General features: G+C 41.0%; 1 protein-coding gene across 1 annotated transcript; it reads right to left on the bottom strand.

The window, feature by feature from the left end:
- Positions 1-3150: 3150 nt before the first annotated feature.
- LOC119646329 lies at positions 3151-4876 on the bottom strand. Its single transcript, XM_038046756.1, has 2 exons — positions 4634-4876; positions 3151-3963 (listed from the first exon to the last, which is right to left on the bottom strand). The coding sequence occupies exons 1-2, from the start codon at positions 4874-4876 to the stop codon at positions 3151-3153; spliced, it is 1056 nt and encodes a 351-aa protein (XP_037902684.1).
- Positions 4877-16633: the final 11757 nt, after the last annotated feature.

Below are 16633 nucleotides of genomic sequence, written 5' to 3'. Positions count from 1 at the left end.
CAAAAACACGACAAGGTTGCGAGTTATATTGGACTTAAAACGCCAGTCGTTGTAGTCTAAGCTAGACTAAGGCTAAAGCTAGGTTGTTGTTTAGGATCTGCGGGATCCTAAGTCCCCATCCCCATCCACATGAGGCAGCGACTGATGAGTTGCCTCTGCCCTGGACGACACCGTCAGTCATTTTTGATTTTTTCAATTTTTATGCTTGGGGTGCTACGCTCCAAACTAGGGATCCATGGACTAAAAAAACGTGGGAGTAAGTTGCTCCTCATTTAGTCCGGTCCACCATCATGTGGATGGGAATTTAGGATCCCGCAGATCCTAAACAACAACCTAGCTTTAGCCTTAGTTTTCAACAGGAATCAACCCAACATTTATTCAACTGTATTGATAGACAAATCGTCTGTATAGACATTGATATTTCCAACTTATCCAGCATTACTACCGTTAACAATGCATCAAATCGTATAAACGGCGGTTTTAGACCACCCCATTTTCGATTAAATGAGCCGTCTCCACGAAAGGTCAACATTATCTGTCCTAAAAAGATAATTAGACTTAAGTTCACTTTTCAGATTCGTTTTCTGGATAGAGACTGTCCTTGAAAGAGGGAGAGATCCACTAGATCCTATACAATTTTTCCAAAATGTCGTGTATCAATGCAGTGATAACCAGAGACACAATGAAATTCCTAAAAACGACAAAGAGCAGGTTGATTTCCGCTTTTAATCCTCTTGCGCTGACCACATAGATATACTATGGGTTATTAAAGACGCGATGAAATTCGTTGAGAGTGTCTGCCATAACCTCACCCTTTAGTTTCCGGGTTTGTAGAAACCGAGATCAGCAAGAAAATCGCCCCTGCTCGTACCAATACCAAATCCTCCTTTCCTATGTAATAGTCTTTTACACAGGCTGCCAATAGTTTTCATCCAAACAAAACATGGCATTTGTAAGCCAAATTCCCTCCCCCATCGCTGCTAAAGGTTCCTGTTGGATGAAATATTTTTTAAATTGTGATGTTCATATTTAAATAATAAAAATAGTTGTTTAAGATGTTTCAAAGTGGAGCAGTGAATTACTAACAACTCTTGCTCAGAGTGCCCACCTTCCAGCTGTTGACTATTTCGTGATGATGTTCAGTCTAGCTCTAATTCGCCTTTGATTTTTTTTCAGTAACTTTCTCTAATAAAGTGAAAGCATTGAAAGCGCAATTATTTAATTAAACGGAAAATATTCACACGGTAACACCACAATCTCGCACTTCAGCATTCAGGATACAGCCACAAATGCATAAACTACAAAAGATGAAGATTTTATGTTGTCAAAAAGGGTATGCGGTTCACAGAATAGCCTAATGACGAGGACACCAAATGAAAGGGAACCTTATCCGACGTTATTCGCCGCGTCTACTGTATTCCGCTCTGAGATGATATAAATGAGATAAAATTAAGATGTAAAATTACTTCAGAAAGGGAGCCGAGAACAAACGGAGTTTACAGAATGGATGCTCAAAATGTTGGACATTGGTTGGAAGGGTAGTTTCTGACAGCTTCGAGCTTATTTGAATGTTAACCATTCGTAGGAATTGGCTTGGCGCAGATGTTAAAGTCAGTATAATTGAGATATGGAGGTCGCATCAAAATAGATGAACTTATATCAGTATCAAACTGGTAGTTACGGTAATATACAATTGTGAAATTAGAAATGGCTTTGCCTGTATACCTAAATTCTCGTAAATAATGTTTGCGTCAAAAAATATTGTGTTCTATCTGAACTAAGAAGTCGTTAATATTTTTTATGTAGCTTCATTGTGAATTCACTAAACCGGTACTCACTTTAAATTTACTATTTGCTAAACTCAAAGTATCTTATGTATACTCAAAATGAACCATCGTGTCACAGAAAACGTTGTACCCTAATGAGAAAACTTACAGGAAACTCGTCTATTATCCGCGGGTAAGCAGCATGGAGATCATTTTGTGTGTCTTTGTCCTGCAACGAACTAACGACAAGATTCATTTGGCTGTATGCAGCATTTATGCTCTGCTTTGTATCTAGTATCGATAGGTTTTAAACTGATTTATGCATTTTCACATGGTTCAACAGACAATCGTCTCATCTTCCTTGACTCTTCAGAGGAAACGGTAAAACCCAAATTGGCTATATCCTCATAAGGCCCAGAAATTTGACTGCTGTCAATGGCCACAAAGCCGTTTTCTATGAAACGTCTTGCGAATCGAGCCAATGATAAAACAGTGTGAGGAATGCGATGGCCCGCTGCGCATTAAATGCTGAGGATTTCGTGAGAAGAAATGATCTCACTTACGCGATTACTCGCTATAACAAATGTGGAAGAACCTTGGACCCAAGTTAAAAACACAATCTAAAAAGTTTCCTATGCAACTTTCGTGGCACCAAATCAGGTAAACGGTACATCATTCGCTTGCCAATTGGCAAATGTATAAAGGTGCCTCTAAACGAGTCGATTTTCCAGGCAATTTTGCGCATGCGCACAGCGCATGCCATATTGCATATAGCGCATGCGTGAGCCGCATGCGTTTTTTGGCAAATATTGTAGGGCATGCCGCAACGCAAACACTCCCATCACAGATGGGAGTCTTGTGCGCTTTTTCCATTGAATAAGTAAAGAGACATCGACTGCTTTCTATTGTGCATTCGTATTTATATTATACAGTGAAAATGTCGCTCGACAGCAAAGAAACGACGTTAAATTTCATAGAAGATTATAAATTAAGTGAAGTGCTATGGAAATGTGACCAGAAAGGATATTCTAATAAACAATTAAGAAGTGATGCACTTCATAAATTAAGTGAAAAATATGGTGCCGACGTTAAAGCAATAAAATGTAAAATAAAAAATTTAAGGTCATATTTTTGTAAAGAATTTCAAAAAACTCAAACAAAAAAAAGCGGCAGTGGTACAAACGAAGTGTACGAATCAAATTGGTTCGCGTATAAACATTTACTCTTTTTGAAAGATGTAAATGTACCATTGCCAACAAAAGACAGCATAGTGGAGAAGAATGCCCAACAGGGGAACAATACACATGACATTGAAGAAGTAAGTAGTATATTTTAATCAAAAAAATATAATTTGGATAAGAGAAATTTACATGTATTTATCCTGCTATTGAACTGATCCTTCCTCGGATAGAAAATATTGTTGAAATTCGTTTCTTATTTCCTTGGCATCATTTGAAGGTTTCCTAGGAATTGAAGAAAGTGGTTGCAAACCTCTGTCTGATTGTGTCGTTTTTCTCCATGAACCGGGTATAATTTCGCCACAACTGGCATCTTCCGAATCAAAAGTACCAAAGGGTGCGTGTATATTTCTGGAGGAAGATTGCTTTCGTAGAAAGTTATGCAAGTAAATGCAGCATAATACGACATCTATAGCAGTTTCGAGTTCTGTTAATTCTAGTGGCTTACGAAATATTCTAAAAACGGCTGCCAGTAATCCGAAAGCATTTTCAACAATTCTACGGGCTCTCGACAGCCTGTAATTAAATATTCTATTTGGCGAGTTTCTTGTTAATTCCCCTGGGAAAGGTTTCATTATATTTGTGGTTAACGGGAATGCATCGTCAGCTACTAAGACGTACGGGATTGGCAGCGTTCTTCCAGGGAGGGCTTCTTCTTTGGGTAATTTTAGTTGATTCTTTTCAAGTCTCTTTCCGAATTCCGTATTTTTGAACACACCTCCATCTGAGATCCTCCCCTGGCAACCGACATTAACGTAGGTAAAACAATAATCTGCATCAACGACACCAAACAACACAATGCTAAAGGTGCCCTTGTAATTAAAAAATGTATTTCCACTATTCTGGGGGCATCGAATGAGCATATGTTTTCCGTCCATTGCTCCACAACAATGTGGGAAATTCCAGTTTTTATCAAAGTTGTTTGCAACTACCCTCCAATCTCCTGTGTCCTGAGGAAGCTGAAATTTAAATTTAAATTGTTAGACATAATTACCTAAAATAGATTGTTTTAATAGAATCAACATTTTTTCAGACAATCGCTGATGAAGGATTAGAAGAAATGGATACTTCAAATTCTTTTCGGAAACCAGCGGCAGATGGAAAAATCACAAAAAAAAGAAGGCGAACGTCACAACTAATGTGAGTGATGAGAGAGAAGAAGAAGCTTATAATTTTATGAAGGCTGTTAGTGAAATGAAAACTATGGATGAATATTCAGCTTTTGGGGATTACATAGCGCATAAAATTCGAAAACTTAAAAGCGCTACATAGCGCAGTATCGCCCAAAACCGCATAAATAATATCATTTTTGAATTGGAAATAAGTCATGAAAATGACCAAGGTTTAATCTTAATTTCTTCGCCATCTACCGCAAGTTCATCGGAGCAATATTCAGCGACTCCTACTCCTGAACCAGAACCTCATTCATCATCACCGATCGCTACAATGCAACACGTCAACAACAATTCTGTAATAACAGAACTTTTGAACATATAATTGAGGTTATTTTTATACGTTATTTCAATTTCAATAAAGAAATGTCAGTATTAACTCTAGAATTTAATATATAATTCAGTTTATGAAGGCATATATACATACTCGTATGTACCAATTCATCAATAAACTCACCTTTATGTAATCTTTCAGTGCTGAACAAATACTTTTCGCTACTTCAGGAACAATTTTCGAAATGCTTTGTGTTGAAACTTTGAATAGGAAGCTTAGGCTTGCGTATGAGTCGCCTGTTGCCAGATAACGGAGTGTGATTGCGAGTCTGATTTCAGCAGGTATAGCCTCACGCATAACCGTATCCCTTTTTGTTATTAGCGGCCTTATCATATCCAATAAAATATTGTAAGCTATTTGAGACATCCGTGTAAAATTTTTGAAAAGATAGTCGTCATTATGTATCTCTTTTAAAAACTTATTTTTATTGTCTTTAAAATAGTCACGCATCCATATCCTTTTTTACTTTGCTGTCCTTTTATCGCAGTTCCTTTTAATTATTATATACGCTGCACATACTCCTGCTTTCATTAAACAATTCACTGACATGTTGAAAGAAACCACGAGAAAGCGAAAACAACTAATTGCAACGTGTGGACGCTGGAGTTGCATGCGCTATGACGCACGTGCGTTATTCAATTTCAGGCATGCGTTTTTACGGCGCAAGCATGCGCTTCGCGCACCAAAAAGAGGCATCGTTTGGAGGCACCTTAAGAGAGACAACCGGGAAGCAAAGAAAGTGAAGTCCATCGCAAATATCTTTACGATAAACTTGGCACTCGGGATGTCGAGGAAGATCTATATTGACAGGCGATGACGACTTTACGGTTTCTTACCAGGGCAGAGACAAATAGTCAGACGCTGCCTCACCCTGGGAGTAGCGTGACCGAAGCGGCTCCCAGATGTTGAGTGCTCCTTTATATAATTCGCAGAACACGACATGACTACGAATTATATAGAGCACAAATCCGCCTTATTGACCAGAGCTTGGCCAGAGCTGACATTTTTGTAAAGTTTGGTTGCAAGCCCTAAGCGAGGGGTCCGTTTACCAAAAAAAAGAGGGAGTAAGTTGCTCCCCATTTGGTCTTGTCCAGCATTAAGTTGATGCGGACTTAGGACCCCACAATTCTAAAAAGAAAAAAAATCTGTATTGACTTGTCGAAATCCTACATGAGCGCACACTGGATATCGAACATTTCTATTGCGTTAATGGCAAGAATTGTACTTTGCTTGCTGATCGTTGAGCCGCGATGGATAAATAGAAAATATTTCAACCAGATTTCGACGAAAAAATTTGTTCATCCTCCGCTTCCCCACGCATTGTCGACATTTGGACCCGTTCCACCTGTCAACTGAAGTCGAGGAAACAATAAAATCAATGAAATCGGGGAAAGCCACAAGACCTGACAACAACGTATCCGAGCTCTGGAAAGCGAAGAGCTTGTATCGAGCACTATGGCCCAGTGAATTCTTGAATCGGGTTTTTGAAGAACGTAGAACACCATCTATCTGACTGGCAAGAAAGTACCACAGTTCCAATATGGAAAAAGAAAAGTAATCCAACAGAATGTTCAAATTTCCGTCCGATCCGGGTACTTTCCCATACCATGAAGATTTTGAACGCTTTCTTCACAACCGTATTCGCGAAATCGTTGAATTTACCGTGAATCAAGCCGGGTTTGTCAAGAACTACTGACGCAATATACGCTGCTCGGTTACTCATAAAGAAACACCGTGAGAAACATCGCTCTCTTTACATTGCATTTATGGATTTGGAGAAAGCATTCGACCGTGTGCAACATGAACTAATCTGGTGTGCTCTACGACAACTCCTAGTACCAGAAGAATCCGCCCTCTCACGACACTTCTTTGTTCTTGTTATGGACACTGTCACACGGGACATCGAACGTCCAGCGTCTTATACACTACTCTATACAAATGATGTGTTCCTTCCGTTCAATAGCAAAAATGATCTCAGGCAACTTGTCCAAAAATGGAGTGATCGCCTCATACAACATGACGTTTGAATAAAACTGAATGTTTGACGACCGATCCCTATGAAACAGGCTCTATCACTCTCAAAGACAGTGACTTGCTTAGATCTGAGCGATTTAAACATCTCGTGTCAATGTTATCAGCCAATGGAGAACTGCGTTATGAAATTGCTTCACGCATTAACACAACCTGGATGAAGTGGCGTTTCACAGCTGGTGTTCTATATGATTGTTGTATCAACGAATCTTTCAAATCTAAAATTTACCGCAATGTCGTCCGTCCCGTCACTCTCTATGGTTCTGAGTGTTGACCGATAACGAAAGGCGGCTTGCGGTAACGGAGACGAAGATGTTGCGTTCGACTAGTGGCGTGACACGCCTTGATCACATCCGAAGTGGTGATATCCGCAACTGATATGGGGTTGCAACGATCGTGGAAAATTTTTTAGTGAGACGTCTTTGGTGGTATGGTCATGTAATTTACGCTAACGAGAATTTACTTGCCGGCCAAAACAACGGTGCTTTATACGCTGGATGGTGATTTGAAAGCCCCACGAGTACATCTAGATGGCACAACCGATCACGACGGGCCGGGATAAAGGCTAAAGAAAAAGAAGGTTTATGAAAATTGGATATTAAACTAAACTTTTAATATAAGGGGTGATTGCCGTGAACTAACTGTGACCCTTTTTAGCCTTTGTACATAATTTATTTTTGAATCAACGTATAATTTTTTTTAGCTAAACTGATTGAACAAATTTGAAACTGGTTAAACGTTTCCATCGGATGAATTGTGTACTAAAAAATGAATAAATTAATTTGATTGATTCATAGATACCGATAGATGCCGACCGACTGATTACTTTCGATGGCAGGGCAGAGGCGATCTTAGCAGATGTTGCAAAGACGGGCCCGGATTTTGCCTGCTCCGTGTATATGTAACTCAAACCTGGACCAGAGGTATTTGCGACGCTCGCTACGTCTTCTGTGTCATTTCATTTTATAAGCACGGCAGTTCTCGTTTTTTTCCGGGCAGCGTTTTCGCGCTTTTGCATTGTGTATTAGGAAGAGCCTCTTTACGGTAATCTAAAAATGTAGAATTCAAAGTTTCCAACAGAGCTTCTTTTGTCAGAGGAGTTTCTACTCGCTCGAGGGATGCATTTTATTCCCAAGGATTTTGATTAAACTTTGTCCAACCCTTTTTTATCGGATCTCGTCTTCCTATTATAATCTGTGCGCACTATATATTATGCCTACATTCTGTGTAACGGTAGTCTAACAGTGAGTCTGGCGCTTACCATTCATTAATTATATCTTTGCAGATCATTAAGTCAATTGCTTCACTTTTCCTAGACTTTAAAAACGCGGAGTCATGAGATCAGCTTAAGTGATGAAATTAAATAGTTTATCTTATTTGGGATCGCATTTGGCGTCCCTAAGCAAATATGCTGAGCATTTGCATCACATCCTATTAAAAAATCAAGACCACTTGATTCAAAGTACGTTATCTTTAGTTATTCTTTTGACGAAGAACACAATCGCACAATCATAGGTAGATAGGTTGGTAGGTAGGTTGAGAGAGGTATCTAACATGTTTCCCTCTTACCATTAAGCTGTGAGATGGTTTGGTATACAATGGTTTCAGCATCTTTACTTCTACCTGACAACAATTTTGACATCAGGCTGCAGGCTTTTGATCTTGCAGATCTTTACCCGTACAGCATCTCTTCCACCTACCTGATCCACTACAGCTGATTTTGTTAAATGGAATCTATAGCTGATATTCGAGAAACCCTTTGGTGCCGCATGGTCGATAGTTCCTCTGGCATTTTGCTATCCTTAGAGAAAGCTCTCATGGTAGGAGTTAGAAGCGTGTTTGCGTATGTGTTTTTTCCCACTTTTTTTGTTCATTTTTATATGGGAAGGAACTGCTTCGTTGTGATCTTTCCCGCAGACTTGATGCCTTGCGACATACCGGTCCCCGTGGAAAGCGTGGATGAAGCCCCTAGTGTGGAACGCAATGAAGTATCGCCTACCACGATTGTGTTGGTTTTACGCCTTTTGTGGGGATTACCTCTACGTGCGTGTGTCTGGGGTGCGAGAGGGCGGTTATCGCCGACCGAAGAGACAGCTGCGTGCGGTGAGTGCCTCAGCGGAGTTACCAGTTTGTCCCCATCTTCCGTCGATAATTCCGCTAACCTGCTTCCAACTTTTCTGGATATTGACACACTTGCTAGCCTTTCACTTCGGCCCCTTCCAACCTTGCAACCGGAGACAACAGCGAAAGTGACACCTACCACTAGTGTATCACGTGGCTATCCTCTAGGAGGCATTTTTACACCCTCCGTTGTGTGGGAAATCCCTCTAAAACTCAATTCAAAATTATGCCCTTTACAGCACATATGGTGTTCGTCGTTTCAACATTCCCATCAGATTCAACTGTAAAAACATTTCCTGATATGTTGTCCACCGCCAACAAATAGATAGACAGATAGTGAATCGATTTTAAAATGGTTTTGTATTACAGAAAATATAAAAATATGGAATCAGTTGATGATGTATTATATTGACTACGCCGCAATAATACATGCTCTCAAACCTAAATAAAGGCCCCAAATTCATACTTTAAAATGAAACTGAATACTTCCCAGGTATCAGTCAAAGATATGTCTCAAAACAGTCAGGTCCTCCATGAAGCGATTGGAATTCACCTTTTCCCAGGGTAACTTCCAGCCGACAGCCATCTACGTCTCAAATATTATAAATTTTTAACGTGTTTCCAGTAAAAAGAATCTTTTCAGCTCTAGCACTTCGGAAATTCAGCCATCCGGTTTCAGCCTTTGTTCTTATTTCGGTTCTGGTGAAAAGCAGGAAAACGACTCATCTTTCCATCTTCCTTGTGCCTGGCAGCCTACAGTTGTATAATTTAACCAAGTCGTACACAGCTTAACAATAGCCCGTAACTACCGTCATCAGGTATCTGTTTGGCATTAAGTAGATAGCATGGAACGGCTCTAGTAGCTGTTTGATCCTAGGACCCAATTCGAATCCCAAGGTGAGCAAGTACGTGATATTAATTACTGCTGACACCGTAACAAATACATATCAGCAATGCAGTCATTGCCAGAAAATGTCTTGCTTTTATGGTTTTTCGGATCGGTGCGACTTTTTTCCCTGCTGCTATGAATATGCCTAGAAACCCGCCACCTGGAAATGTATGTATCAGACTGGATAGTAGGAGAGGAGGGCCTTTCGTAGGGTTTTCATCTCTTATTATTTTTTATTGGATAGGGTTTCAACCATGCTCCAATTCGAAACGGATTATCAGTTTAGGAAAGTGAAAACCCCCAATATTAGCATGAATTCGAAGAACTATCACAGCTTTTAAGGATTAGCTTCAAATATCCACCGAAGTAGCAAAGATTGCGGTTAAATCACGAGGAAGGCACGGTAACGTTGCCCCACCCATTCAAACACCCGCTTGTTCCCTACAATCCACCATTCAGACCGAAAAAGATGCTGGGTCACATATACACAACGCCTCAAGGATATGAAGTGCCATTATTTGATAGCGTCAGGTGCCTGAGATAAGGATAAAAAGGGGCACTATCATTTTTAAGGTGTTGGCTGCCGTTGCCGGGCTGGTGGTGTACATTCGCGCTAACACATTTGATGTTTTAGTATCCTTCGAATGGGTTTAGGAGAGTGTAAAATTTTTCATTTGGAAGAATAGAAAAGAATGGATAAAAGATGACATCATCACTGCTGGAGCGAGAAAAATTTCCAACTGTAAAAGGAATACGTGTCCTAGATCATACCGTACCATTTCTGTCATACAGACACATCGAGCGGACAGGTAACTACTTTTCGCTGCTCAAATGACCTTCCGAATAGCACCTGCACACTGGAATCCCTTTAAGACCTAGCAAATCTTATAAATGACTAAAAAATGTCGGGGAAAATATATACTCATATATGGAAAAAAATCGTGACAAGAGACATAAATGAGCTCGGGATCATGCGATTTATTCTTGGTCACGTTAGTTAGAAGTGGGTTCGGTCAGTGGCAGTCATGCAGGATGCCGAGGTATGACACCTTAAATTATTAGCAGTAAAAACTTATGACTGCTGTGAGGGAGGATATTCGCTGCAGACTCCTAGATTGCCTTCCATCTTTATTCATCCCATATCAAGTGATGAAGTGGAGGTCAGGAATCCTTCGGTGCCTGATGACACGTTCAGGAAACGAAATCAGCTTTTATTGTCCGGATTCATTTTGATGGTACTGCTATTTTTGGATTGTGATGATTTGGCAATTGAGGGGGATTTCTAAAATGCTCGTCTGATGAAAAATGTGTTATCGCAATGGATTCCATGTGGTTATAACATAAATTTAGAATGGAGCAGTAATCAAATGCAATTTTATTCACTTTTGGAAAATGCTGAATTCATATTAAGCCCTCGGAGCTTTTATTTAAATATATTGTATATGTTGACAATTGGTGATAATGCTTTTGAGAGAGGATTGTCATATTTGCATATTATTGGCTCATTGGTAGAGAAATATATATTTCTAGTGAGCTTCAATACTTTTCACCTGGACTTCATCGAAGCCATGTACATATGACTTGAAGATTGCCTATATCATTATCAACAAGGAATTAAATGTTTTGTTATGAAGTATTCAGAAAACCATACGTAAGGACTGAGCGGTTGAAGTTAGAGCAGTGTCAGCGAGTTGACACTCGAAAGTTAACTAATTGAGATGCCTATTCACCCTAGTTGATTTACCAGATGATCTGCTAGTTTCCAGAATACGGAAACACTTACGAAAAAAATTATCTGCTGAAATCAGTTTTACTATCCGACATAGATTACTGCTAGACCGATACAATTACTACCCCAACCCTTTAATCATACTTAGCATATGGACCTTATTCGAAAAGTCAACTCAGAGAAAAAGTGGTTCACCCTTTAATTGATGCCCTAATTTCTCTCCTCATAGACCTGTGTGGAATTCTCATTTCCTCTGTAAGCGCGTCTTTCTGTGCGGATAAAGGAAAGGCATAATGGGTGTGCGCATGCACGCATCTGGAGATATGGGTACGCTTACACGCACACCGGATAGATAAAAAAACGACCAATCTGAACACAGCAGGAAAGGTGAGAGAAAAGATTACGTTGCACGGTATCGGAAACTCAATACTGGAGGTTTTTGGGAGTTCGCAAGCGTGTTCCCGACGGTCAATATCCAACTACCTCAGTGCCTCAGTAGTACGAATCCTAGATACCGTGGAATCTAAGTAACATGCGAACAGGAGGGCGTCAAGTTGGGTCCATCGAAGGACCCGTCCAGAAGAAGCTCTATCCTTTGGAGATCCCACCCCAGTGGGTGTGTATAGGGGGAGGGCACGCAAAGGAAGAAACTTTGATGTCGCGCAAACGGTTAAATGATGACAGGCCAGCAAACCCCAAACAGCAAATAGGACTTAACTTCCAAAAGTGAAGTAGGTGAGGAGAACAACTGTAGCTGAGAACGAAACTTACATAGTCGTAATTGCGAAAAAAAGGACTCTAGAGAAAGGTGATGGGACATGCGCTGATAAGAACTCACCAATTTAAGAGATAAAGTTAGCCAAACTATACGGGTCAAAACAGAAGACCTTATGTTGGAGAAATCCAAGAATGCAACCACAAATAAATTCGAAATTCTTTGGAAAGAGCTAGAAGGCCTGATATAAGGGCTAGCACGCCGAAGGAAGGATAGGTCTGCAAGGATATAAATGAGATCAAAATAAAAGAGGAGGAGGAGGAGCAGTTCAAGCTTATCGAACTACAAAGGCCAACGGTGGAAATGTTAAGGAAACTTATGGTAAAAGTCCACCCGTCATCGTTAGTCTAGCAGGGCTGGGATATGTGTTAGCAAATAGAAGCAAACCGGTGCTTCAGGTGCCTTGGTTTCGGCTACATCACGAACGCATGGGCTAGCTTTGATGACAAGTTTGCTTCGACCTGTAGGAGATACGATGCAAAGGGCTACATCAGCGAGCACTGTGGAGCTGACCCAAATTGCTTAGTGTGTACAGCGAAGGAAGGTGTGAATTTTCTGAATTCAGGATCACCCTTAACGCAAATACAAATGAACCTCAACCACTGCCTGACTCAGAACCTCTTGTTGCAAACCATTCTCGAGAGAGACTGCGATGTGTCTATAATTAGTGAGACACATCGAAATCACAATCATATTCAGATCAAGCTACCTTTTTCGCGCATCTATGAATAGAATCCTTGCTGAAAATGACCTCTCTGAGTTATATCTCTAGTCTGAAGTTGCGTATGAAGTGCTCAATCATTTTCTTGTCTTCTTCATTTTGGCTACTACCCCGAGTTTTGCCAGGTAATGGTGTTTGGTATACTATTAAGGCTTTCGTGTCCTCCTTTTGCAAGGGCAGTAGAAATGCGGCTCCAAGAGTGTCTAGTTACCTTATAAAACTATCCGTTTTTTCTGAAAAGAAAATGAAAACACTGTCCCATTGAGAAGATATAACTGAGAAAATATAGTACAATATAATTGATAAAAACCCTGAACCGAAGACTGAGATGGAGAAAGTCACGTATAAGTTAGCAGTCGTTAGAAAGGAGTCTGGTTTTTGTGACACAGGAGCTAAATAATACCTGCAACATATGAAGAATGGCCTAATGCCGACAGGAAAGACCTAAACCTTTTTTAATAATTGCCAAAAAGAGGAAAGCATTAGATGAAATTGGAGACTATACTCAAAGGTGAAACTGGAGAATGACCTGAAAGAGAGCCTATATATATCCCATACCATGAAGATTTTTGAACGCATTCTTGACAACCGTATTCGCGAAATCGTTGAAATAACCGTGAATCAGGCCGGATTTGTCAAAGACTGCGGAACTACTGACGCAATACACGCTGCGCGGTTACTCATGGAGAAACACCGTGAGAAGCATCGCGCTCTTTACATTGCCTTTCTGGATCTAGAGAAAGCGTTTGACCGTGTAAGACACGAACTCATCTGGTATGCTTTACGACAACACTTCGTGCCAGAAGAACTCGTGCGCTGGGTTCAATTGCTCTACCACGATCCGAAAAGTAAAGTTCGAAGTATGGCGGGTGTATCAAAACCGCTGCGTGTCTCTGTTGGAGTTCATCAAGGAAGTGCCCTCTTACCACTCCTCTTTGTCCTTGTTATGGACACCGTCACACGGGATATCCAACGTCCAGCGCCCTACACACTGCTTTATGCAGATGATGTTTTCCTAGCATCTGATAGCAAAAATGATCTCGAGCAACTTGTTCAAAAATGGAATGATCGCCTCATGCAACACGGTCTCAGATTGAAACAAAACTGAATTTTTGACCGATCCCCATGAAACAGGCACAATCACTGTCAGTGGCAGTGATCTGCCCAGAACTGAGCGATTTAAATACCTCGGGTCAACGCTATCAGCCAATGGAGAGCTGCGTTATGAAATTGCTTCACGCATTAACGCAACCTGGATGAAGTGGCGTTCCACAACTGGTGTCTTTTGTGATCGACGTATCAATGAACGTCTCAAATCTAAAATTTACCGCAATGTCGTCCGTCCAGTCGCTCTCTATGGTTCTGAGTGTTGGCCGACCATAAAAGACAATGAACGGCGTCTTGCGGTAATAGAGACGAAGATGCTACGTTGGACTAGTGGCGTCACACGTTTGGATCACATCCGAAATGAGGATATCCGCGATCGTTATGGGGTTGCACCGATCGTGGAAAAGTTGCGAGAGAGGCGTCTTCGATGGTATGGTCACGCAATTCGTGCAAACGAGAATTCACTTGCAAAGATTGGTCTGAACATCGAAGTCAATGGTAAACGACCAAAAGGCAGACCTAAGCAACGGTGGCTTGATACGCTGGATGGGGATTTGAAAGCCTCGAGATTGCACCCAGATCAGGCATTCGATAGAGCCAAATGGCGAAGCCGATCACGACGAGCCGACCTCGCTTGTGAACGGGACAAAGGCTGAAGAAAAAGAAGAAGATATTGTAATATCGACAATTCATTGGTGCATAATTTGATTTGCTATATTGTTATGATAATTAGTCACAATATAATAATTCATAATTGGATGAACTATTATATAATATATTGTTATATGTATGTAGTTACTGTGATTCCTTTAGTAGGGAATAGGACGCTATGCAAACACTAATATATAGAGAAAGTAAGTGTGGGACAACCCCAACTTAACGTCGTTGTCGAGGAATCTGTTTAGACAAAACCTTGGAAGCAAATTTGATACATCGAGTAACATCGAGTTTGGTACTACCGTCGGTGGAAATAACGCTACCTTTGATATCCAACTCTTCTTGTCTACATTGATGGGCAGGGCTTGAAGGGATCAATCAGTTTGTATGTCAAGGCATAAGTGTGATGAACAGGCAGACTGATTATTTTGTTTTTGTTGGTATTAATCTTCAGCCGTACCCTGCTTGTTTACTTATTCAAATCCAGAGCGGTTTGTTCAATATCCATGGCTCGATGGCAAAGCAAACAAGTGTCATCAGGGTGGCAGACTCCGCATTGGATATCAAATTCCTCGGAAATTTATCTCGACGTAGCACGCGAGGAAAGTGACGTCAAAATAAGGCACTCTGATAATAGCTATTAGTTTCATAGGAATGCCACTCCTGGGTAGAAACACCTCGAAAATATCCTCGAAAACGATGATGACCAAGGGCATCGGAGGTCTGAATGCATTGAAGATCAAGATGATATGACATTAAAATCAAGAAGCAGTGCAAATCGGCATGTCACAGAAAGTAGCCATTTCCTCGACATTATGTGAAACTTCATCAGATGTTATGCAGCTAAGAGTCTCACGATGGAATATTCCTACAATTTGTGCTATGCACTTTACTGGACCGCCGAAAACTTGCGATTACCAGTAAGTTGTTTTGTAATGCAGCATACGGAAGCGAACCATTATTATTTGCAGCAGCTACTACTTCCCGGATCAGCGCGGTGATGACGTCCTTCCTCCCAAAGCAGGCGCAAGGCTGCGCCTCCTTAGATTCATGTTCATCCCCATTCGCAACGACAATAACCACTGTCATCCAAATTGACCACGTGTTGATTGAACGCCGTCACTTCTCAACCTTGACGAATGTCAGAACAAATAAGGGGACCAATATGGACTCGGACCACTATCTCCGGGCTTGAATAACAACACCACGTAGAATCCCCTTGACAATCAAGTGACAGTTAACACTGAAGATATCCACAGCACAGCCCACCGTAACAACTATAAAGGGGAAATGTATTCCCTAATAACTGCAGTCAGCAGAAGTGCTGGAGATGAAACATCGACAAATGATCTTCACAATCATCTGAAGAACGTTATCATTGGTATGGCCAAAAATATAACGATCTCTGTCGCAAAAGAAGTCGGAACGGCTGGTTCGACGATGAATATAAGCTTGCAACGCATTGGAAGAATGCGGTGTACTAAGTAATGTTGCATTCTCAAAGAACGCGAGCGCGCTCAGAGACTTATTACGAATTTCTTTGAGCGGAGAGGCAACTTCAGAGACGGAAAAAGGAAGCCTGGGAGAGCCAATAGGTCCGTGTACTCGAAAAGTACAGAGAGCAACCGCACCAGGCGCGCCTTATACATTCGATGCTCACCCTGCCGAGACAAAGAGGGAAATCTGATTTCCGACAGAATGGGCATATTAGAGCGATGGGTTGAGTACTTTGATGAGCTACTGAACAACCAGAATATCGACAAGTTGGCGGTCCCGTCAACTCAAGACAATGGGGAAATGCTGCCAACCCCCAAGCACGGAAGGAACAGTTACAATTGATCGGCTTAGAAATCATAAGTCGCCAGAAGTCGATGGAATTACAGCTGAATTGTATAAATATGGAGACAGCGAATCAATGCCTGTTGATTGATATCGAGTAAGCATTATAGAGATATTACGTTCTGTAAGATATTCTCGACTTTAAAGCCGCCTATGATAGCATAGCCAGGGCAAAACTGTACACGGCCATGAGAGAAGTCGGTATTCCAACGAAACTGATAAGACTGACTAAGGAAAACCCTAACTAATATGTG

Source organism: Hermetia illucens, chromosome 1 (genome assembly GCF_905115235.1).
Source record: "Hermetia illucens chromosome 1, iHerIll2.2.curated.20191125, whole genome shotgun sequence".
Taxonomy (NCBI): domain Eukaryota; kingdom Metazoa; phylum Arthropoda; class Insecta; order Diptera; family Stratiomyidae; genus Hermetia; species Hermetia illucens.
This window is presented reverse-complemented; position numbering and strand designations above follow the sequence as displayed.